Source organism: Portunus trituberculatus, chromosome 15 (genome assembly GCF_017591435.1).
Source record: "Portunus trituberculatus isolate SZX2019 chromosome 15, ASM1759143v1, whole genome shotgun sequence".
NCBI lineage: Eukaryota > Metazoa > Arthropoda > Malacostraca > Decapoda > Portunidae > Portunus > Portunus trituberculatus.
In genome coordinates, this window is record NC_059269.1 from 8,337,163 (window position 1) to 8,363,500 (window position 26,338).

Consider the following 26,338-nt stretch of genomic DNA (forward strand, 5'->3'; position numbering starts at 1 on the left):
ATGAAATGAAAAAAACTCTTGTTGCAATTATTTTAATCCCATAATCAATCAAAACAGTAAAAACAATGCCAACTGTCTTATATAAAAACTTATACATCAGTGCTAACTATTTCATAGATCTTACTTATACATGTCTCAGTAATAAAGCCTGAAATAAAACTCTGGGACTTAGGGAAAAAAACTGTTATATAAGTAAGACAAATGTTTTCTTCACCCCCCCCCCCTCCCTTTTTTTTGTTGTTGCTGTAGAACTGTTGGGAAGGGACAAAATTAAGTAGGTGAATCTGTACCTGTTATGAGAAACAAACAATAAAGAGAATAGGCTAAATCATGATATTACAGTCCAAATCAGTTAGCTAGCATTTCCAATTTATATACAAAGAAAAATAATATACTTTATATATTAGAACATATTTTGTGACATATCATAAAAACTAATCCAGGATGACAAACATACAAATTTCATAAGTTGGTTATGGAATATGATGGTCTACAAATTGGGTTATGTCATAGTTTTAAGATTACTTTCGATTTATACTTATGCAACTCCTGCAAGGAAAAGACCTCTATTTTGGTGTTGTTTTGTAATAAATGTGGATTTTATAAAATGTGTACAAAAATTGAAAAAGTATTTTTGTACAATGGTGTAAATTAATACAATGCTTGAAGCAAGGATGAGGTAATGTTGAGGACAAGACCATGGTATGTGAAAAGCCAAGGACTTTTAAAATTGTATAATGTATTCCTCGTTCTGTTCATCTGAAATTTAAAAAGACATTATCTTTTGGAAGCACAGAAAGATAGACACTTACAGAAGAGAATGACTTAATGGAGATTATTCATCACAGGATGCAATTAAGGAATAAAATATTGTATACCTGAAAAGTATCATAGTTTAAAAATTCTTTAAAATTTAAGATTTTATCATCAGTCAAGTCTAAAAACATTTCCTCAGCACTAAAATTTTCAAAAGCCTACAAACCAGGTACAATTAATTTGTCTTACTCTATACACAGAATAATGGTCTGCTTCTAGCCAATGGGTTCAGTTTCTTTCAAGAGCCAGTTGTATGCTTCTTTGTGTCCCTGTTGCAGCAGCAACTCTCCCACCTTTTCCCGGCATTCTGCATGGTAAGCATTGAGCCATTCCACCTGTTAAAATCATATAAATGTATATATACATGTATATTAAGCTTTAATGAAAATTTTACATGCTAAAATTTAAACACAAAACTTTTCCATATAATGAGAAAAATGCCAGTACAATATTCAGATCAGCCACTGTGTTGGTTACTTCTTTGATATCGCTAGCATCATCCGTCCTCCTCTCCCAGTCTCCTAGCTTAGCTTTTTGTGAGTTAGGAAGCTATTCCTCTTATCTTTGCTACAAAAAGTAAATCAGGAGTTCGTGAAAGCTATGCAATTAACTAACATCAATGTGAAAAGACAAAGCAGTCATTACCTGATACTTAAACAAGCACTGTAAGCTTCATGAAGCAGTGATAAGGCAACAGATAAAATTTCCAGTAAATTTAATATACATGTTAAAGTATGAAACAGAAGTGTGTGGCTTAAGAAACTGTTTTCAGTTTCACGTTCCATCTCTAACAGTCAGCTGTTCACTTTGAAATGGTATTCATACCAATATTACTAATTTCCCTTTGAATCTGTTAATTTCTTACTAACTTGTGTTCTTGTAAATTACGTTTAAATACTTATTAACCGGGCATTGTGTGTATCAAACAAATTCATATAATTCACCGCTATTAGTTCTAGTTCTAGATCAGCACCTTATAAACACAAAACTACATACATTAACATTCTTCATTAGGATAAGCTACAAAGATTTCATATAGCTTTTTTTCAACATTTGATTTGTTGACATTTCTACTCTTAATAATGCTATTATAATTTTCTTTTAAAATACTTTTCCAAGCATGTCAAACTTACTAGATGTAAGAAAGGCATGTATGAGAGATACTGTAAGAATATGTCTCAGTGGTGTAAATTGAAGAGCTGTAGAATGGGTGAAAAGGAACAAGTCATTATATATCCTAGATAAATTATCAGAAAATCCTTCTTAAAAGTATGTATGAGGTCTGTCATGGACAATGTTATTAAAATATTGCAGAAATCACACATATTTCATGGTTCCTAGTAAAGAACTTTGTCATAACACACTCAAAATATTCAACAAGCAACCAATTAACATCTTCAAAAAATTTTCCACCAAGTAATATGCACGATTCTTTTAATACTTGCAAAAATAGAAACTGCAGTTTCTTCACACATATAATTAGTACAAAAAAGCTTTGAGATAAAAATGGTTCAAATCTTACCTCTTTTTTTGTAAGTAGAGCTGGATCAATAAGTTTGGTTTGAATGGGCACCATGGTCACTGTTTTAAAGGTCAAGAATCCTCGATCTCTAAAGTTGTGTTCCGTATCTGCTTTAACAATCCTCACAATATTTTCTATCCGAACACCAAATTTTCCATCTTCATAGTATCCAGGCTCTGGAAAATGTAAATAAAAAATAAATAAAAAAATAAAAATAAAAATAAATAAATAAAAAAAAATTTTGAAGAAAATTTTATCAATATTTCCCTATCCTAGTTTATTAAATTTCATGCATATCTTAACTTTTTTTTTCTTTCAGCTAAAAATAAATCTGATGAGTTAAGTTTAACCTGACAACATAATGCCAAATGGATGTGACTGAATTTGTAATAATATTGTTAAAAACACATTTTCTATCACACATTATAGATCACTAAATATGTAGTTTTGAGTCCCAGAATAAATTTTATTTGGTAACAGTTTAAATGTATTAGATGAAGCTTGGCTGCCAATCTTTAAGAAAGCAAATATAGATTCAGATTGTTTTGTATTTTTAATGTATTCTGAAAAGATTTTCTATATTTCATTATGTTTCATGTGTTTCTTTTTACTGAATGTTTTCATTTATCAAATGAATTTTTAATAATACTCAAAATTTTATCACAAATTTGTCAATTGCATTTGGATCAGTGCAAATAATTTCTGCTAAAGTATTGTTTTGGATATGCCATTTTTGTAGATGAATACATTAATTTAAAAATGTAATTCTTTATGAATAAAGATTATATAAATGGTAAAAGACTGAACATACCATCAGAGAGAAACATGCCCTCCTGCAGGCCTGGATCATCAGGAAAGGAACGCCACGACACTCCCATTGGTCCCTCATGCACATTCAAGTACATTCCTATGCCATGACCAGTCCCATGCCCATAGTCCAAACCAACATCCCACAAAGCTTTTCGGGCAAAGGAGTCCAAGCAGTTGCCCTGAGAATCATAATTTCATCATGACTATTAGCAAAACCTGAAATACCTGCTGTCAATACAGCTTCACACTTTGAAATGTGCATTATAGCATAGAATAATAATTCTCTGTAATCAGTTTCATAAACTATTTCCTATTCCTATATCAAGCATTGGTTATATAAAGGTGATAATCTGAGTGTGCCAGTCAGATTAGTCTCTGCAAACCTTACCCCTACAATAAATATATAATGATTTTCTAATAATTTGTAATATTCATGGCAATAAACCTGAGTTGTTGATAAAACTGCTATGCTCCTGATCTCAAACCCACAATACATATTACTTTATAATTATCATTTGCATGTAACAAACTATGCAAAATATCTGGATAACTGCTTCAAACTGCTCTCTCAAATTCACTATGCAAGCAAAGACTGGCTGAAGGTTCAAACAAATGATACATTAATAATTTATCTTATCTAATTCTTTTCTCACAACTCGGGAAACTTGCCATCAGTACTAAAATAAATTAAAGAAAAGCTCAATCACAATGACATTCCCAATAATAAACAAGATCTGAGAGAGTTTCCCAATGTAGTTGAATGAACAAAAACTGGAAAAGTTGTAATTTTGTTATCTAATAATACTCATAATTGGAAAAAATAACTGCCTGGTGTATCTGGGTGAGAAAGATGCATATTGGGGATTTCATTCAATACACATGGTATTAATCAATTATATATGTTAATTGTTTGATTCTAACTTATTTGAGACTGATTCCAAGGTCTCTTCCTGATTAAGATGTGTTTTGCTTAGTAACAGTTCATGGGTCAGTGATGATTGTACAACAATTGTCTGGAGCACTAATTCTTTATTTTGAATAGGGCTGTTTTACCTTGAGCAACTGCTGGTAGAATCATTAATGATCTTTGTTAGCTGTAATTAGTCACTCAGGTGTGGGATGAATATAATTACAGCTGCAAAAAAATACAGGCAACCCCCGCTTAACCCCTTCGCGCCGGATGTTAAAAAAGCCCGCCTGTATGATATACGGGTGGTAGTGCCACGCGCCCGAGCTGGAAACTCGTGCAAGCTTGTCATACTTGTCGCCTTTGTGTATTATGCTGCTATTTTTAGTCACTATATCGCCTTCGAAGAGAGGAAAGTGGAGAGAGAGAGAGAGAGAGAGAGAGAGAGAGAGAGAGAGAGAGAGAGAGAGAGAGAGAGAGAGAGAGAGAGAGTGTGACATTTGCTAATATTTTAGACACAAGTGGGACGCATGTAGCTTATCTTTCAAGAGGAAGAGGGGAGGGAGGGAGAGAGAGAAGAGAGAGAGAGAGAGAGAGAGAGAGAGAGAGAGAGAGAGAGAGAGAGAGAGAGAGAGAGAGAGAGAGAGAGAGAGAGGAGAGAGAGGACAAGGAGAGAGAGAGAGAGAGAGAGAGAGAGAAATTAGAAAATTTGTTGTTTTTGTATTTGTGTGTGTGTTTCACTGTTTGTTTGATCTGCTGCAGTCTCTGACGAGACAGCCAGACGTTACCCTACGGAACGAGCTCAGAGCTCATTATTTCCGATCTTCGGATAGGCCTGAGACCAGGCACACACCACACACCGGGACAACAAGGTCACAACTCCTCGATTTACATCCCGTACCTACTCACTGCTAGGTGAACAGGGGCTACACGTGAAAGGAGACACACCCAAATATCTCCACCCGGCCGGGAATCGAACCCGGTTCTCTGGCTTGTGAAGCCAGCGCTCTAACCACTGAGCTACGAGTGTGTGTGTGTGTGTGTGTGTGTGTGTGTGTGTGTGTGTGTGTGTGTGTGTGTGTGTGTGTGTGTGTGTGATTCACTGTTTGATCTGCTGCAGTCTCTGACGAGACAGCCAGACGTTACCCCACGGAACGAGCTCAGAGCTCATTATTTCCGATCTTCGGATAGGCCTGAGACCAGGCACACACCACACACCGGGACAACAAGGTCACAACTTCTCGATTTACATCCTGTACCTACTCACTGCTAGGTGAACAGGGCTACGTGAAAGGAGACACACCCAAATATCTCCACCCGGCCAGGGAATCGAACCCGGTCCTCTGGCTTGTGAAGCCAGCGCTCTAACCACTGAGCTACCGGGCCGTGTGTGTGTGTGTTTTCACGAATGTTACAAGGCGGACGATGTAACTTATCTTCGAGAGAGAGGGGGAGGAGGAGAGAGAGAGAGAGAGAGAGAGAGAGAGAGAGAGAGAGAGAGAGAGAGAGAGAGAGAGAGAGAGAGAGAGAGAGAGAGAGAGAGAGAGATGGGAACAGTCTATGCCATTGGGTAATTTTAGACACAAGGCGGGACGCATGTAGCTTATCTTTAGTGATTGGTGGAGACAAGGATGGTGGGAGGAGCACTAGGATTTCAAGGACAGCATACAGCGTGTGTAGTTGGTATCCAACACACTATACGGGACAACTGAACTGAAGAAAGCTCAGAAAAGAAATATGACGTCTATGTAGGCGTCACCGTATTGCTACTGGGGCTTCACGACGCCCACATAGGCGTCACTGTATTGAAGGGGTTAACGAAGGGGTTATGTTCCTAAAAAACCTTTCGTTAAGCAAATCGATTATAACAAGTTTCAAGTTTAACCCCTGACTTGAACTTCCATTGAGAGTAAACAAAGCGAGAGTGCATCATAGTGCAGTTATAGGTTTAATGAAAGTAAAAATTATGAAGTTAAACATTTACGCAGTTTAATTTAAGTCATTATAATGTACACTAATGTATGTATGTACGTAACTTTATAATGTTGATGATCTTAAATTTATGAAGGGAGGGAGAGTGAAACGGGAAAGACACTAACCAGCAACCTGTGGAATGTAAACAAAGGGCGCATCATTGTATCACATACAAAACTTATGTACATTTCCACAAGATTTTCCATTTTATCCATTGTAGAGTTCAGGTGGTTCTTTTAGCTTGCAAGGAAGATACAGTCTCACCAGCCTTCTTAATAGAGTCTGCTGACTTGAAAATAGTAGAGACAGTAGATGGAGTCAATATGGTGGCGAGCAATGCTATTAGTTTTCTCGCTTCTCTCGTGTCTATGAATAATATCCAGCTTCACTTTGAGAGTAAGAGACTTCCTGGTCTTCTTAAGCCTCAGTCACACGACCCGACTTCGCTAGCCGCTACTTGTAGCAGCAAATACCTGCCAGATGACAGTCGCTGCGACTGAGCTGATCACACGATACGATTTCACTCGCTGCTACTCCACTTTTCATAGATTACTTTATTAATTTCATTTCTGTATGCATCCTTTAAGTTCCTTATTTTCTTTTTCAAATTCTCTTCACTATGTGTCTCAAAACCAGCCTCAATTAGTTCATTAATCAAATATTTAAAACTGTGCTCCCTTGCATTTTTCTTCATATAGTTTATATTATTTGTCCCACAAACCTTCATAATTTCTATAAATATCAAGAAATCTAATGATTTCATCACCTGACCACTTTAAATTTGTTTTTTCTGCCATATTTGATTTGTGGGGAAACAAACTGTAGTCGCTTTGTAACGGTCACTGCGCGACTGTTTGTTCACCTGAAGTGACTATGGACTTCTAGTAGCCGCGACTAGGTCATGTGATCATGAAATCACGCTACTGGCGAATAAAGTTAAACATGTTCAACTTTAGTAGCGGCGACTATTTTTAGTCGCTAGTTGGATGTGCTACTGGCGACTAACCGATCACACTTTGCGACTAGGCTGCTACTACTCGCCGCTACTGCAGTAGCAGCGAGCGAAGTCGCGTCGTGTGACTGAGGCTTTAGCAACGCTAGGGGACATTGCAGGGCGTTTTGGTGGTAAGTTGAGTGAGGGAAGATGAGCTGCTGCTAACGCTGTTATTGTTTTGAACAGGGGGAGTGAGTGGTGCGCATGTTGTCCACGAGAGGCGCTGGTGTATTCAAAAACCTGTCGGCTTGCATGATATGGCAGGGCTTTCAAACTTGGAAAAAATTATCTGGATAAAACTTCTTTAAGCGAGTCTGGTGTTTGTTAAACGAACAGATGGTAGTAAAATGAAACCTTTGTTGTAGTGAAATTTCGTTGTGAACCTTTGTTAAGCTGGGGTTGCCTGTATTTGATTTTATAAAGAGTGTCTGTGTCATCATGGCCCCAAAGTTTTTTTTGCTGAACAGGATGAGAATCTTGTGGAGGAAGTTGTGAAACATGCAACTATTTAACAGAAAGGCAGAAACATTTGGCAAACTTGTGTTATTCAAGTAAGCAGTTTGCAGTCAATTTCTGAAAAAATCACTTTTCATTCTTTGTGCATCTGAAAGACTTATCTTCCATTAAAAGATATCTAATCAACAACGTTAATTTCTATTCAAATTGCTCAGAGCCATTTCCTCATGACACTTCTTTCATGAAACAATTCCTCCACATGACTGGCTGTCTCATAAAAAATCACATCAACACAGACATTCAAGCAAAAATTTTAAACTATTATTGTGCAGCAATAATCATTGAATGATCATTGCAGAGCAATAACTGTAATAACCACACCGAGCAAAATCTGCCTTTAGCTTTAAAGAACACTATTCATTCAATAATCCATCCAATAATTATTTTTGCTATATGTAACATTTATATGCAAAAGATTAACTTGGTATTAATGTATAGAGCAAATTCAACCATCAAGCTTTGAAGCTGTTCCTTAGAGGATGGTAAGATGTTGATTGAGAAGATTTTTTTTTAAATGAAAGAGCAGAGTACTTCAAGAGACTGTTGAATGCAGTAGAGGATACAGAATTTAAAATTGTCAGTTATATTACCTTAGTTTTTGTAGGAAAGATGCAAGTTGCCACACTTATCACTCCCTTTAAGACCCTAGTATAGCAATCTTGTAGAAACTTGGAGGGAGTGCCAAAGTGCAAAGTGCGAGTCACATCTGTGGTTCCATCTCTGTTCAACAATATACATAAAATTTAGACAATCTGTCATTAATTAATCAAGTCCAAAACATAATTCTTCCTATTCTATTCTATGATCCATTTTAACATGAAAACTGGTTCCATAATTACATTGCAAGTTTTTTCTACAATGATGCCACTCTGTCTTTGTTTCTCCATCCATGGAGAGAGAGAGAGAGAGAGAGAGAGAGAGAGAGAGAGAGAGAGAGAGAGAGAGAGAGAGAGAGAGAGAGAGAGAGAGAGAGAGAGACTGCTTACCTGTACTGTCCACCAGAGTCACATAGATATACGTCCTTCGTGGTGATCCTGGCATCTGTCTCCAAAGAGGGTTTGTAGTGGACAATAGCAGCATTGGGACCCACAGAAGATATTGTTGAAAAGCTTAATCCAACAAAGTCATCTAATTCTCTGTTACAAGGAAGAATAAAAGGTCATAAATGGAGTGGCAAAGAAGCTGAAATAGATAATGAAGATGAGATGATAATAAGGCATACAATAGCACAATAAAAGCTTAAAGTATAAATCACCACCATATAAAATTAGAAGGATATTATGTGTATTTTTCACAGTTGTGACTAGTAGAAAAGTGACTCTTAAAAGTGTACCATCTGTGTATCTACTTAAGCTTAGTTCATGAATATTACTTGCATGAATTTCTTGACATTTTTTTTTTTCTCAATCCTGTAACTTCTGACTCTCATACAAACACATCTGCCTTCTCCAATAATTTTGAATCTACACATTATAATTAGTCTGCTTTCCTGTCTTACCACCGAAGCTGAGAATTCCAATTTTATCACTCTTACCTTAACAGGTATGTCTCTCAGATTGGTGTTATGAGTATTTTGTGTGTGTGTGTGTGTGTGTGTGTGTGTGTGAAAAGGAGACATGAAATCAATCTACATTTATCTATATACACAGCCTTTGAGACATAACAAATAACAGATAATGCATAAAGATACAGCAAGCAGTCTCTATATAGTGTGAACTATGTACTACCCTTCACTTTTGCATTTTTTTTTCTCTCTACTTTGCTAAGGCAAGGCTGGCTCAATTTGATAAACAGCAAAATAATGAGACATAGCCTCATGTAAACACTCAACACTTTTGTTACATACATAGCAAATCACATATGATTCATCACTCCTTTCTTTCTTTTTTCTCTTAAACTCACTCTCTGAATTTCTGGAGTTGGTCAGCACCTGAAATTTCTGTCTGAGTTCCTCTGGCAGCCTCCTTCTCAAGCCAAGCAAAATAGCGACAAAGGGCAGCAGCATCACGCAGATGGCAGGATTCCATTCCTATATGATAAAAAATATATTTACCTAAACACTCAGCATTAAATTCATCCCTAACTAAGATTTATGCAACTCAAACCACATACAATAAAGGAAATTTTTTTTCAATGTTAAAACTGTAATATTATTAATGTATATGAAGGAGAAATAAAAAAAAATGTTTTAGAGGATAGAAGCATAGCTACTAAATCCACTTTATAAAGATTTAGTAGTAATGGTATTTCTCAATATTTACAGTAAAAAATGGTACTTTATTATGTACAATAAGCAAGCAGACTCTCTAGTTTTATTATTGTAGTATAGAAATGTAGCCACAGACTGAACAATTATACACACTAAATAGTTTTCATATGAGGTTCGATAAATTCATAGATGAAGATGGCAGGTTGTAAGTCTTATGTACTTAGAAATTGCATTGTGTTGAAAAATTGGTCTTTAGTTGTCTCCTCATTTCCTTATGGTCTTGTGTGTTGTCATTATGCTCTCTTTCCTCTGAGCCATACCTTTGATTTCAGTGGGATTTTTAATGGCTTTCATGATTGCAACTGGTGATAGCTTGGTGAGTCTTCTGTCTTTAGGTACTAGCTGTGTGATGGCTTGGGAGGAGTGATTACAGATCCATATCTTTCCAAACTGAAGGGCCATCTGAAAATTTCAATTTACTTCAATGTGAAGGTTATAGGAAAAAAAATATAGTTATCCTTGATAATTTATATTTTTATCCCTATGATATCAAAACATATATAGTTGTGATCTTAATACCTGTGACCTTAATTTATTGTGAAATGCATTTTTTAAATTATTTTACAGTTATCAAAATCAGAGTTGGATACACAAAATATAAAAAAAAATCAGGGTCGGAATTGGATGTTTTAAGTACAGACCCCACAGCCCTATCAGATAGTTTAGTTACATGAAAGGAAAACAAGAAAGAAAGATAACAAATATATACAAAAACCAGGTGTATGCTGTAAGATCTAAAGAAACCTCACTCTTGACAGACCACATAAGATATCAAATCGTGCTGGAAATCTGCTGCATTTGTAGTTGCTGACTCTTCTGTTCATTTCAGTATGTTTCTAGCACAATTTGAGATCTTACATGGTCTGCCAGAGCAAGGTTTTTTTCTGTGGTATTTGATCACTTCTTTCTTCACGAAATTTGCATATGTACTTCTTCACACTCATTCGCCCCAAACCAGTCAAATAGCAAATTTCAATAATTGTATGATCTCCTTTCTTTAGAGCAGTCATCTGAGCAATTGTCTCACTCATTAAATCCTTAATTTCAACACAGTGTGGCAAATGAAGCACTACTAACCACCTAAGTCATGTAAATCCATAGGAATGTCACAGAACAGGACAGCACAGAGAACCTCACTCTACTGCTGCCAGAGGCCAACTATGTGTTTGGCCTTGAATAGGAAAGATAACATGGTCATAGAATGGTCACAAATTTTTGGCGATTGTACTTCACACTCATAAACAACATTCTTTTTTTGCCATAAATATGCAACCACTTACCCACGTGGTCGCATACTTTTGTCTATTACTGTATAGGTTAAACTTGTTATAATTGATTCACTAAATGAAAATTGTTTAACGAAGGTTTTTAGGAACGTAACCCTTCGTACAGCAGGGGTTGCCTGTATATATGTATGTATATATATATATATATATATATATATATATATATATATATATATATATATATATATATATATATATATATATATATATATATATATAGTGAGTGGTGGTGGGTGTGCAAGAGTACTTTATTTCTCTATCATTTTTTCGCCTACAAGGCTTCCTCAGAGAAACATTAAAGAAATAAAATGCTCCTGCACTTCCTGGGTTTCTCAACACCACCCACCCACCAATCTGTTCCACTTTATTGCAATATATATATATATATATATATATATATATATATATATATATATATATATATATATATATATATATATCACACAATTTCTCTTAAATATATAAATTCTTTACTTTTTATTTTGATTCAAATGTTAAGTATGGATTATGTAACTCATTAAAACTTGCAGTTCTATGAAGGGTTTAGGTTTCAAGATAAATAGTCTGGGTTTTACACAAATATTATACAGGCAACCCCCGCTTAACGAAGGGGTTACGTTCCTAAAAAAAACTTCGTTAAGCTAATTTTTGTTAAATGAACCAATTATAACAAGTTTAACCCCTGATTTGAACTTCCATTGAGAGTAAACAAAGCGAGAGTGCATCAAGGTACAGTAAAAGGTTTAATGAAAGTAAAAATTATGAAGTTAAACATTTAAGCAGTTTAATTTAAGACTAAGTCATTATAATGTACACTAATGTTTGTATGTAAGTAACTTTATAATATTGATGATCTTAAATTTATGAAGGGAGGGAGAGTGGAGCGGGAAATACGCTAGCTGGCAACCTGTGGAATGTAAACAAAGGGCACATCATTGTACGCATACAAAATTTATGTACCACATTTCCACAAGGCTTTCCATTTTATCCATTGCAGAGTCACGAGTTCAGGTGATTCTTTTAGCTTGCAAGGAAGATATGATCTCACCAGCCTTCTTAATATAGTCTGCTGACTTGAAAATGGTAGACAGTAGATGGAGTCAAGCCATGGTGGGAAGCAATGCTATTAGTTTTCTTGCCTCTCTCGTGTCTGTGAATAATATCTAGCTTCACTTCGAGAGTAAGAGACTTCCTGGTTTTCTTAGCAATGCCAGGCAACATTGCAGGGCGTTTTGGTGGCATGTACAGCGAGGGAAGGCGAGATGCTGCTGACGCTATTATTGTTTTGAACTAGGGGGAGTGAGTGCTGCGCATTTTGTCCACGAGAGGCGCTGGTGTATTCAAAAGCCTGTTGGCTTGCGTGATACGGTGGGGCTTTCAAACTTTGAAAAAATTACCTGGATAAAATTTTGTTAAAGCGAGTTTGGTGTTCATTAAATGAGCAGATGGTAGTAAAAGGAAACCTTCATTGTACCGAATTTTCGTTGTGTGAACCTTCGTTAAGCAGGGGTTGCCTGTATTTAAAAAAGAAGAAGCTTTGCAGCGTTGTCAAGTAGATTGAGCAACCAGTGTGCTTATTGGTATGATCAGGTGACTTATGTCAGAGAAAGTGGTAGGTCAGTCTCTAATGGTTCACTCCCATGATGGAAACATTTCTCCAATGTTGCATGTGCCTCACTGCTGAAAGAGCTCATTTACATCAAAAATATTTTTAAAGGAGGTCAACAGAAGTCTTACCATTGCACACTTCAGAACAATAGCTTGAACAGCCAGAGCCACTAATGAGATAACAGTGCAACAAATCTGTTCTGTCCCTAATTGAGATTATATATCAAAATTACCATGAACAAATAAATTATAGAAAAATGATTTACACAATATCATACAATACTAAGAGAGAGAGAGAGAGAGAGAGAGAGAGAGAGAGAGAGAGAGAGAGAGAGAGAGAGAGAGAGAGAGAGAGAGAGATGAGGAAGGAGTGTTGCTTGTACTTTCCACCAAGATGTTAAAAAAATAATTGGTCCAGTAGAGACATGGCAATAAAGCCTACAAGGAATTCTCCTACTCGGCCCATCCCCAAACTTTCTTCCATCAGCAAAAGACTATTAGAAGGCAATCACAACCTAATACTTACAAGCAACCTCATCCAGGGCAGTGATGATGATCATAAAAGCATTTTCTTCATCAAGTTCCTGCCTCACATTTTTCAATTTGTCTTCAATACTGCAGCCAGTGTACTTCTCCTGGAAGAAGAGATAGACAATCAATGATACTAACTACACAAATTGCAGGAATAACATTGATTAGTAGGGAACCAGAAACAGCTGTTACTTATTAGTAGCACAATATTTAGTTTCAGCTCTCTAAAAATAAAAGATAAATAAATAAACAAATACATAAAAGATAACCAGCTCATCCTTGTCCATTTATCCTATTCTCCAATTGTTGAAAGTTAACTTATCAAACAGGATATCAACCTTCTTTTTAAGAGATCTTACATAACAAGCATTTTACTTAAGGGGACCGTCCGGTGAGGTTTTTGAAAAATCGAAAATAAAGAGATACGTGAATCATTTTTTTTTTTCGCTAATAGATGTTTATTTCACGATGTTAGTTTAGCAGTTACAAGCGAATCAATCCATAAACAATTGCATGAAAAATAAAAAATCAATTTTTTGAAAAAAATATTTTTCCTATAAACTTTGTCACCAGAGGACATATTTCAATTTTGCCAGTACGGATATGAAGTATGTCGTATACCAAAACTTTTCACCTCAGAATTTTTATTTTTTTATTTTGATGGCCATTATGAATTTTTAAATTTTTTGCGGCACTTAAAAAAAAATTCCAAAATTCTATGAGGTGGAAATGTAGCAACTTCATTTAGCTTCAAAATGATATCTCAAAATTGAAAATCCGTTGAGAAATGTGGGAGAAGATACGATTTGAATGATAAAAAGTGGAAACTGAGAAAAGACAAAAAAAAAAACCAGAGATGTCATTTTGGTCCTCTATAACCCAGTACATTTATTTGAGTTGGATATTTTGTGCTCATACACCACCATGTGCATCATATAGGTTTTTTAGGCATGTTTAGAATATTCTGTAAGACTCATATGGCACCTGGCCACCCCTACAATGATTGTAGTTATTAGTCGCTCGAAGGCGAGGGTATCTCCCATCCATGCATGGGCGATAGAACTTGTAATTTCCACTTGCACCATTTGTTTAGACATTGTAAGGCAAAAAAGGCAGGTAAAATAGGCTGGATTGTGGCTTGCAAAGTGTGAAATAATGGACGAGATACTCAATAGATCCTCCTCTCATCGCAGTCACATGGACACTAAAATGGAAGGGGAGAGGGTGTGTTCCTGTGTATGCCATAGTACTGAGTTGCCAGTGCCCACCTTTCCTTACCAAAGAAACCACTTTCCATGGCTTTTTCCGTGCTTATTATCATCATTTATGGTACAGAGAGTGGGGAGGGAGGATGCCCCGGGCTGCGGTGGGCGTGGCAGGGGCCCTTTAAAGTTTAAATACCCCACGTATTTTTGCGTATTTCCCCAAAATACTCCATCATTATGTTGCCATATGTTTGGGGATGCTTTGGTGATGTTTTGGGGATTTTCGATATTTTTCAGATTTTTCGATACCATGGCCACCGGACGGTCCCCTTAACCCCTTCCTCGGCAGAAACGAGTATACTCGTTTTCACTAAATGTTCCGTTTTCAGTCGTCGAGTATACTCGTCTAAAATTTTACCTTAAAAAAAACAGCTACAGACGTATATATTCGTTTTCACTAAATGTTCCGTTTTCAGTCGTAGACGAGTATACTCGTCTAAAACTTGACCTTCAAAAACCAGCCATAGATGTATATACTCATCGATTCTGAGCCTTTCTAAGCCATTCTACATGTGAAACGAGTATTCTCATCAAATCGTACGCCTGGCAGAGGCGACAGGGAGGAGCGGTGGGATTTCAAGGATGCTCTTACTAGACTTGCTCCGGCAACTACTGTCGTTACATGGGTGTTATTTTCATTCACATTACCACTTATTTTTTGTATTTTCAAATAATTTACACCCCAAATGTTTAGTTCTGAGGAAGATAGCAAATATGAACCTTCCCTCAGAAGCTTGAATACTTCTGATGACACTGCCAGTTCATCAGACAATGAATATTTCTCGACAAGTGAGGAGGTGGAGGAGGAGGGAGGTGAGGGGAGAGCTTGGAGTTTATAGGAAGACGAGTTAACTCGTATATGTCTACAAAGGTATCTTCAAAATAAAAAGTTAACCACAAAAATGGGGGAAACAGTAATTACAAGCTGTTTTCATAATCAGCATGAAAAATACTATATAGAACCAAAGTAAAAATTTAGTCTGAAAAAGAAACGTTTATAAGTAAAAAATTGTTGGGGAAGGGGTTAACCCTGTGTGTTCATTGAGACAAAACAATCAGTCCACTCAGTGACCACTTTCATACCTCAAGGGGCACCACACATTCAGCAGGGCGAGTTGGGCGATCAGTCCATATGAGATCGATGAGATTCTCAGGAACAGCAATGATAGAATGGCCACCCCCTTGCAGCTCCCTGGACAGGTCTCGCCAAACATCAGCCTCCAACAGGTAAGGATCAACTCCAATCACAGAACCCACATCCAGAGTCTTGTTTAACCACTTGGCCTCACTTGGGGTTTTAGGCAAGCCTGCAATATACATCTTGGGCCAATAATAACAAAATCACTAAGAAAAATATCTTGAACCATAAAGTACAGCTATTGTCTACAGCATCAGTGAAAATGGATATACACTGGAACCTCAGCAACTGAATGCCTCCCTTTTTGAACAAATTGGTTTTCAAATAAAATTTTGACCTCATAATTGGTTTGATTGCTCTACCATAATTTGGTTCTGGAACAAAGTTATTAAGAAAATTAAAAAAATAAAAACTTATTTATTACTAGTTCAGTTTCTAAAAATATTTTCTTCACTTTTTATATATTTGGAGGAGAAAAACAGTGTGACAGCAATTCAGTCTTTGAAATAAATAAGTTAAATGTGATCCTGTTGAAGAGCATCAATGTTTTCATATTTTCAGTGCTCAAGAACAATCTTAAAGACACCATGACTTTCTTAATGACCTCCATATGCCATCTTCATTTTGGTGGTAATTGAGTTGCTCATTTCTGTGTCCCTCTGTAACATTGGTAACGAAAGAATACATGCACAGTCTAAACAAGGGACTCCCAAATCAGTGGTCAGGACCCTAAGTGGGGTCAGAATGCTCATTATGTGGGGTCATAAAGAAATCATGTTGTTGTTGGGCTCAATGAGATACCCTAAGGCCTGAGGGTAAAAAATATCCAAGCAGGGATAAAAGATCATGTCAAATTCAGTGCTGTATAGTACTTTCTTTGAGAAAACTAACGTCAAATAATAAATAATAATTGCTTCAAGCACCCTTACACAAACTACAACTGGCCACTGAATCCCCTTCTCCCTCACTCCTTTACTACCCTCCCCACTCTTACATCGTCATGAAATCTATGAAATCTAAATTTCATTCTATCTCCCTATTGATGCTCTTTTTTTAGGGAGGCAGTGGTGTAGTGGACAAGGTGGTGAGCATGGAATCGGGCAGACGTTTATGCGTAGGTTTGAATCCCACCACATACGGCTTTGAAGCTATGCCATTTGTCAAGTGATTTATGAAGTGTCACCATGATACCCATTTCTAGGTGGTTACATCAAAGATGCACTTGGGTGGTGATATGGACCCTAATATGGGTACCATTATAAATAAAATTCCTGCGCCATTAATGGGCGGAAGCTTCCCACATATAGTCTTCAATTATGCCTACAGGTCCTATAGGCCATAACATTATAAAAAAAACACACACACACACACACACACACACACACACACACACACACACACACACACACACACACACACACACACACACACGATGCAAAACTGTGCAGAGTTATAAAGCAAAAAGAGGATTGTGAAATACTGCAGAAAGACCTAAATAAGATCTGGAAATAGAGTAAGAAGTGGGAGATGGAATTCAATGTGGACAAAAGCCATGTCATGGAAATGGGAAAGAGTGAGACGACCAGTGGGAATCTATAAAATGGGAGATGGAGTAGAACTGAAGAAAGTAAAAAAGGAAAAGGACTTGGGAGTGACGATGGAAGAAAACAATCAACTGGTAAGCCATATTGATAGAATTTTCAGAGACATATAATTTGCTAAGGAATATTGGAATAGCGTTTCACTACATGGACAAAGAAATGATGAAGAAATTAATAAGTACTATAATATGGGTACCATATTCCAGATTGGAATATGCAGGAGTTGTGTGGACCCTCCCCCTAAAAAGAAACACATAAGGAAGTTGGAGAGACTACAAAAAATGGCTACAAGAATGGTTCCAGAACTTGAAGGGATGACATATGAGGAGAGACTAAAGGCTATGGATCTACCAATCCTGGAACAGAGAAGGGAGAGAGGGGATCTGATACAAGTTTATAAATTGATGAATGGAATGGATCAAGTGGATAATGAGAAACTGATCCTGAAAGAGGAATAACATTTGAAGCACAAGATTGCATAGTAAAAAATTGAGGAAGGAAAGATGTTAAAAAATATAGTTTCCCGCAAAGATGTGTTGAGACGTGGAACAGTTTGAGTGAAGAAGTGGTGTCAGCAACGAGTGTGCATAGTTTAAAAGAAAAGTTGGGTAAGTGTAGATATAGAGATAGGGCCACACGAGCGTAAAGCCCAGGCCTGTAAAACTACAACTAGGCAAATACAACTAGGTAAATACACACACACACACACACACACACACACACACACACACACACACACACACACACACACACACACAAAAAAAAAAAAAAAAAAAAAAACTAATTCATTCCAAAAATTTCTCATACTCATTATCATCAGCACCTGAAAAAAAGTTATATAACTATATATATATATATATATATATATATATATATATATATATATATATATATATATATATATATATACAAAAGAATCCTCACTTCCATGGTTTTTGACAATTGATGAAATAAATTTGTACAAAATTGTTAAAATAGTTTCACCAGTTTGTAATTGCCAAATGTGTTCATTTCTCCTGTATATAAATACCATCATATAACCAAAATGTCATAACAGTGCTGTAATGCAGAAGTAAACAAACATTTGGGGTCACACTGAACAGTTGAAAGTGCTGAATGGGGCTGTGCTAAGAAAGGCTTGGGAACCTCTGGGGCCGTATTCTATATACCATCTTAGCTAATGGCGATGTCATAGCAAGATAAAATGACACATTTTAGACATAAGTCCATCTATGACAGGCTCTAACCTTGTGACATAGTCATAAGTGCTAAAACAGGGTTCACCATGTTTTGCATTGGCAATGACCATCCTAACTCTTGCCAACGTTGTGGGAACATATACCTTAACACAATCCCCAACAGTTTTTCTAATTAATTTAACAATAAATATCATAAATGTTCACTAAATAATGCCCTTCTTTGATACAATAATATATAATCATAAATAACTACCAGGAGGGGTACAATCAGTTTCCTCCAAACTTAAATAAACCTTGCCCCACATGACCTGCACGTGTCAACCTATTGGGCGTAATCTTCTATTTATCATGTTTCTTTTGTTTGGATACGCAGTATAACTATTCCAAAAAGTAATAACATGATATCATAATAACTCAGATCAAAGAAAAATTGTCAAAAACCTATTTCTTTCTATATATTTAAAACTGACACATTATGAGCCTAGGAGGGTCAGAAGAGTGACAGTCAGGAATTCTGTAAGACCTGACGATAACTATGTAGAATATAGTGCCAGGTCTAAACGGTATCCTCTCATGAGTTATGTGTCTCTAAGTTCATTCAAAACATCCTTTCTAAGTAAATAATTTCTGAGATGATGTTGTGAACTAGTCATCTTAGCAGCTGGAGTATCTGTCATAAGCCACTAAAACTGGATGTATGGGACAAATTAATCCACTTTATGTTGATTCCTATGGGGAAAATAAGTTTGATTTTTAACATTTTGGATTTTGAACAGCATTAAAGAACCTAGTAAGTATGAGAACCAAGTTTCCACAATACATAAGCTTTGACCTCAAAAATGCTGTCAAATGTGAAATTTCCAGACAAATAGTGCCCTAAACCTGTATGGTAATGAGAAAACACAAATTTGCACATATTGTACATATACTGAAGTTTGTGCTTTCAAATCCTATAATGCCCCACAAATGGAAGATAAAAACCAATGAAAAATATTGAGATAAGATGTAATCATACCTCACATTCATTAAACTTATGACTGTCAGACCTTGTTTCATCAGTGTCCAGTTGTCGTCCATTTCTTGGCTGGCCTGCAGGAAGTAGCGTCCATCAGTCCATAGGGCAGCATCCTTCTCTGTGACGATGGCAGTTCCCGCTGATCCAGTGAAGCCACTAATGAAGGCTCGCCGTTGATCACACGGAGCAATGTATTCACTCTATTATTTCAATGCGAAAAAACATAAAGAAAATCCATGAGTTTCAGTTTCACCTGTTCTAGCATACATATTCTGAAAATTAAATTCAACACAACTGTATCTAAATTATTCTCACAGAATATACCATAAGCAATAGTTTCACTAAGATATTCCACCTACTTTTTAAGGTAACTAGACACTCCATTCCAACATATGATGACCAGTAACCAACTGAGTGCAAGCAATTCCCTAATGGGCCATAGAAAAAGCCCTATTGCCTCTCGATAAGGCAGGAAGACATACCATTTTTTCTTTCAATATGCCAGGTCATTCCCTACTTCAGAAAATTAAGAAAAGCTATGAATATGTAATATTAGATCAAACTTAACAAAGTGATATCTTATAATTATAACTCAAAAACTTAGCTTACTTCATGAAAACTACAAACAAATACAGTGGTGCCTTGGAATACGAACTTAATCCGTTCAAAATTTTGTTCTTACTCCAAAGCATCAAAATACAAGCATTCTTATGGAAATAATTATAATTCGTTCCAAACCACCTCCCAAGACCAATAAAATTCTACTTTCTACCTAATTTCTTACTTTTTGAATACTATTACTATATATACTACTGCTCTTATGCTGTAACTAAAAAAGATAGGAAAATAAAAGCAGGAAAGTAAGCAAAATTTACATTTTCCTTACTTTCCTGCTTTATGAAAATTCAACTTCTCGTGGTCAAAAATAAGCGTCACTACATCCTCATGTGACTCCATCAAGCCAGCTCCACACACTCTTATATAACCCAATAAGTTTTTTTCTTTGATATAGTGCATTCATTATGGAAAATAAATCAGGAAAGTAAGCAAATTGTAATATGAAAATTCAACTTCTTCGTGGTCAGAAACAAGCGTCGTTTTCTAGTCAAGACAGCCCCTGACCACGACGGCCCTCCCCGACAGCCCTGTGTTTACCATGACGACCCCGCACCAAATTTTAGGTTATTGTTCTCTTATTTCTTTCATTATGTTAACACGTTAACATAATGCCTTACATTGAAGACAGATTGTATCAACAAGTACGCAATTTACTAATAAACATTACACGATAACATTATTGCGGTGATTAAAAGCACTCACGTACGGTACACGTGGTACAGTACCTATCACTGGGTGAGGAAAGATGGGGAGGGATGGAGGAGTGGGGAGCGACTGATTTTTTAACACAATCTGTCTTAGTATAAGATGCTCTATTAACAAGTATAATTTAAAACCATCTTACGGGTAAAAAAGAAACTGAGGCCGCCGTGGTAAACATGGGGCCGTCAGCGGGAGGGGTGTCAGGGGCAGCCGTCAGGAGGGGCTGTTGTGGATGGCCGTTGTGGTCAGGGGCCGTCATGACCATGACCCAGCATCAACACATCCTCCTCAGCTGACTCCATCAAGCCAGCACTATACACTCTTATCTAAACCAATAACAATTCCAATATTGTCATACTTCATAATATGTTTCTGAATTGCTTACTTATCCATGGAAATACATGTACATCTTATATCTCACCAAGAAATACATAAAAAATGATAAAATACAGCATACTGACATAAGTGCTCTCACCATCCTCACGCTTGGCGCCCTCACACCAACACAAACATATCCTTGTAAAAGCTGATACACGATTGGCTAAGTGTCCACCATCTTGAAAACAAGGGGCCAATGACAGGCCTCGATATATGACAGATAGCCTCAAGCATAAACAAACTGTGCAGCATAAAGGAGCGCGGCTTCTGAAAAGTGCCAAGATCATGCCTGAAATGCTCTATCGTAAGAGCCATGATTGTGTCTGACGGGCTATAAGAGTTAAAAGGCTTTCAATTCATGAGCTGGATACTCTTTCTTCCCTCGGATCTTCTAGAATCTTCCATATGTCTGTCTGTATGTCTCATGACCATGTGTGCTGCTACGTTAGGCAATGATCTTAATAACTAAAAACATTTAATATTATTATCCCAGGCACTACAAAACAGCAACCAAACAACTGCAAACAACATTCCTGAGGCACTGAGGCAGTGTGGCGCCCCAGCATGCAGTCAGCTGATCGCGCAGTGCTGCGCGCAATTTGTTGACCGCGGTTGTTATTGTTCGCACTCCAAAGCAAAAAAAAAAAACACAATATTTTTGTTTGTAATCCAAGTTGTTCGTACTCAAAAGCGTTTGTACTCCAAGGCACCACTATATATATACATTGGTACTTCGAGATACAATTTTAATTCATTCCATGATGATCGTTGTATATAAAAAAAATCGTATATCAAATCAAATTTTCCCATAGAAATTAATGGAAAATGGAAATACAATTAATTCGTTCTTGTGATATGAATTTACCCCCCACCCAAAAAAAAATAAATAACATACCAACCAAATATAGATTTAATATAAGATAAATACAAAGTTTATTGTATGGATGATATAAATTAACTATATTGCTCAAACTAACAACTTAACACGCAAAACTCGGGACACATCGATAGACGTTCATCACACAAGGCACAGGGCAAGTCGATAGACGTTTAGGCTTTTTACGGCTATATTTTGGTTATTTTCTTCCCGTTTTCTTTGCTTGTGAGCTGGCAACACTCATCAGGAGTAAACATATGCTCTATGTCACTGTGTCACCCACGATAAATGGTAGGAGCGATCGACAGTGATTTCACTCTGTCTGATTCCGGCACCTCTCCCGCACGCGTTACTTCTATACCTTAGGTTTCTCTCCATGTTACAGGGAGATAATTTTTGAAGGAGAGTGGTATCAGAACAAGCGACAGGAGAGAGAGAGAGAGAGAGAGAGAGAGAGAGAGAGAGAGAGAGAGAGAGAGAGAGAGAGAGAGAGAGAGAGAGAGAGAGAGAGAGAGAGAGAGAGAGAGAGAGAGAGAGAGAGAAATACAAGGGGCCCGTTTTCTTGTGCTCTAGCCAAGGCCGCTGAACCCAATCGGACACAAGGCCACGTAAACCGATGACACTACCTCATTCAACCTGTGATATTTTGGTAACCATAACATCTAGAGACTTCTGGTTTTTTTGCATTGCAAAGAGGAAGAGTTGCTTGTGGGCAGGAGTAAACATATGCTCTACGTGACTGTGTCTCCAACAATGGAAGATGATAGCGAGTGATTTAACTGTGTCTGATTCCGCCACCTCTCCCGCGAGAATTACTTCTATACCTCTCTATAGGTCTCTCACCATGTTACGGGGAGACGACTTTTGAATGAGAGTGGTATCAGAACAGGAGAGAGAGAGAGAGAGAGAGAGAGAGAGAGAGAGAGAGAGAGAGAGAGAGAGAGAGAGAGAGAGAGAGAGAGAGAGAGAGAGAGAGAGAGAGGGGGATACAAGGGGCCCGTTTTCTCTCGTTCTAGCCATGGCTGCTGAACCCGATCGGACGCAAGGCCCGATTTTTTGCATTGCAAAGAGGAAGAGTTGCTTGTGGGCAGAAAACCATTTGTACTCACTCGTTTATTGAATTTCTAAGTGTAATCAGTATGTGAATACAGGCTATTTTGTGTGTTTCTCGCCAAACTTTTACTTTTGGGACCCATGATCACCTACTGATGGCTAATCGTATCTTAAAAATATCATCGTATTTCAAGCTGTAAATTATATAAACATTTTTGTCGTATATAAAAAAAAATTGTATGTTAGGGTGATCGTATGTCAGTACCACTGTATATATATATATATATATATATATATATATATATATATATATATATATATATATATATATATATATATATATATATATATACACACACACACACACACACACATATATATATATATATATATATATATATATATATATATATATATATATATATATATATATATATATATATATATATATATATATACACACACACACACACACACACACACACACACACACACACACACACACACACACATGAAAATGGGAAGAAGTAGATACAGACCAAACAGGGATTACAGGCTGGGTGGTGAGAAGATTGAAGAGACCAATGAGGAGAAAGACTTAGGAGTAACCGTGCAAAACACTGTCACCGGAGAAACACATTAACAAGATATTTGGGAAAACATATAACATGCTTCAAAATATTGGCCTTGCATTCCACTACCTAGATGAAGGAATGATGAAGAAGATATTATGCACCTTAATAAGACCCCAGTTAGAATATGCAGCTTGTGTCTGGTCACCGCATATGAAGAAAAATGTGAAGAAGGTGGAAAGGGTACAGAGGCTGGCAACAAGGATGGTACCAGGACTCAGGGAGTTAGACTATGAGGAAAGACTGAGGAAGCTGGGGCTGACCACATTAGAAGAGAGAAGAACAAGAGGAGACATGATAACTATGTATAAATTGGTGAACAAGATTGACATACTGGACAGAGAATTGATAAAGGTGACCGCAAGTAATTACCTCCGAGGACATGGAAAAAAACTAATAAAGGACATCTGTCTAAATGACGTGAGAAAGTACAGTTTCCCGCATCGTAGTATTGATAAGTGGAATAAACTGAGCAGTGATGTCGTTGATGCGGTGTGTGTCAATCAGATGAAAGAGAGAGATGACAGGAGTGGACAAGGAGACAGGACACAGAGAGTTTAGCTCGGGCCCTGTAATACACAAATAGGTAAATACAAATAGGTAAATACACATATACACACTTATAAAGTGGACTCTCGGACTTGGAACACCTCAAACTTGGAACAATTCAGACATGGAACAAAAATTTTGATAATTTTAATCCTCGGTAATGGAACAAATTTTTGGACTTGGAACAATCTGGAGGCAGCCAAATCCTCCAAATCCAGGTGAGGTTGGCACCATTGGCAGGAAGTAAACATCAGCTCCTGCTTTATTCTAATTCCACATTATTGCCTTGCTTTTATTCCTAGCTGGAGCCAAGACATTTGAGCAGTTTTCCATTTGACCAGTCACTTAACCAGGTAGGCTGGTTGGGTAATATTTCATAAGTACACTAATCTGGTAACTTACAAAAATATTTCTTAACTACTGTAGTGACAAGGTGTAACATGTGTGAAACAAAAAAAGAATCCACATAGGACTAATTGATTATTCTAATGGTAGTGCTGCCACCATCCAGTATATTCTTAATACATAGTTAAATGACACTCGCCATGAAGCTCACCACTTAAAGGTAAATAATGTTGATTTTACATAGTTCAATTCTTATTTATTTAGGCAAAAATTTGGACTCTTGGAAAGGATTAAAATTATTCATATTACTGATGTAGCCTTGTGATGGGCGTCACATGTCTTCAATATCATTATCATTATCATAATTATTATTATTATTATTATTATCATTACAATGGCACTATATTGTGCTTATTTATGTATATGTCTTGTGCCCACAGTCTCTGTTTTGTGGAGCCACCAATGAAAGCTTTCCACTGTAGTTCAGTCACAGTTTTCTTTTGTTTTATAGATGTCAGGTGTTCTTATAAAGGCTCACTGTCATTTGTTAATATAGCTACTCAGTGCATGGAAGTGAAGTGAACAGTGTCAGTTTTTTGGCAGAAAAAAATCATTATGTGAGATATTTAGTTACAGCAATATTCAAAATGTGATATACAGATATTAAGAAGAGGTTCCACATGTTTACTAACAAAGACATAAAGCTGTACGGTACACATCTCAATCACCATGAGAATCTTTTGACTTCACCAGTAAGACATAACAATGTAATATTTTAGACATTTTGCTAGGTTAGGTTAATGTCTAGCAGGGGGAGAGGGATTCTAGCGAGCACAGCTCCCACAAGCTAGGATAGGTTAGGTTTATAAAAAAGAGTAATGTCAAGGGAAATTCTTGTAGACTTTTCATCATCCATATTTCACTAATTTCACACCCCCACCCAAAACTCACAGTTCCCCACATGCCCCCAAGCTTGTTTGGGGAGTGGAGCAGTGGAGACATATTATGAATAATCATTACTACTTACTTGGTGTGCATCCCCTGACGGAACAATGTAAGCATGGATTTGTCGAGGAACATGGGCAGTATTCTTCATTAATGCTCGTAGCTTGGTCAACAGCTGCGTGGTATTTTTGGGAGCCATCCTGCAACTTCTTGGCTCCCTCACAAACAGATCTGCCAATTTAAACCATGTAATCAATATATATACTATACTCACAAATATATTATTACAGTTATATTCACATTACTGTCCTAATACTAGTACATGTGCCTTCCTAGAAGTTGATGTGCACTGAGAAAGAGAAACTGCATACTGGGAGAATTGTAAGAAACTGCTGATTCATCCAGATGATATAGAACAAAGTTCTTCCATCATGCTGTGAAGAAGTAGAGACTATGGTCATCATGAGATCCATGGTGACTGTGTTGACACTTACGTAATAAAGTGTCTGCGTTCACCGTCTCTTGATAATAACACTATAGGCAAGGTGTTTCTCTCAACTGAGCAATATTTCACACACACACACACACACACACATCGCGAATGCTTAATAAAATTCACACCGTAACTTACATTAATTCTGATGAAGCGGTTCCCGGCGTCGGCAGCTGTCACACACTTATCACCGCCGGCGACACACACACACAGTCACACAGCCAAACACCAAACACACTCTTCGCCTTGCGCCTGATGGACCATCTGACCCTCAAGATGGTATTGTCACAATCAT

At 36.9% G+C, this 26,338-nt stretch overlaps 1 protein-coding gene across 1 annotated transcript; it reads right to left on the reverse strand.

Annotated features, from left to right (window-relative positions):
• Positions 1–18: 18 nt before the first annotated feature.
• Positions 19–26,338, reverse strand: LOC123504065 (xaa-Pro aminopeptidase 1-like). Its single transcript, XM_045254335.1, has 13 exons — positions 26,182–26,338; positions 25,633–25,781; positions 19,483–19,651; positions 15,582–15,805; positions 13,229–13,337; positions 12,832–12,908; positions 10,069–10,210; positions 9,442–9,568; positions 8,526–8,675; positions 8,130–8,259; positions 3,150–3,327; positions 2,339–2,514; positions 19–1,151 (listed from the first exon to the last, which is right to left on the reverse strand). The coding sequence occupies exons 2-13, from the start codon at positions 25,747–25,749 to the stop codon at positions 1,032–1,034; spliced, it is 1,719 nt and encodes a 572-aa protein (XP_045110270.1). The 5' UTR covers positions 25,750–25,781; positions 26,182–26,338; the 3' UTR covers positions 19–1,031.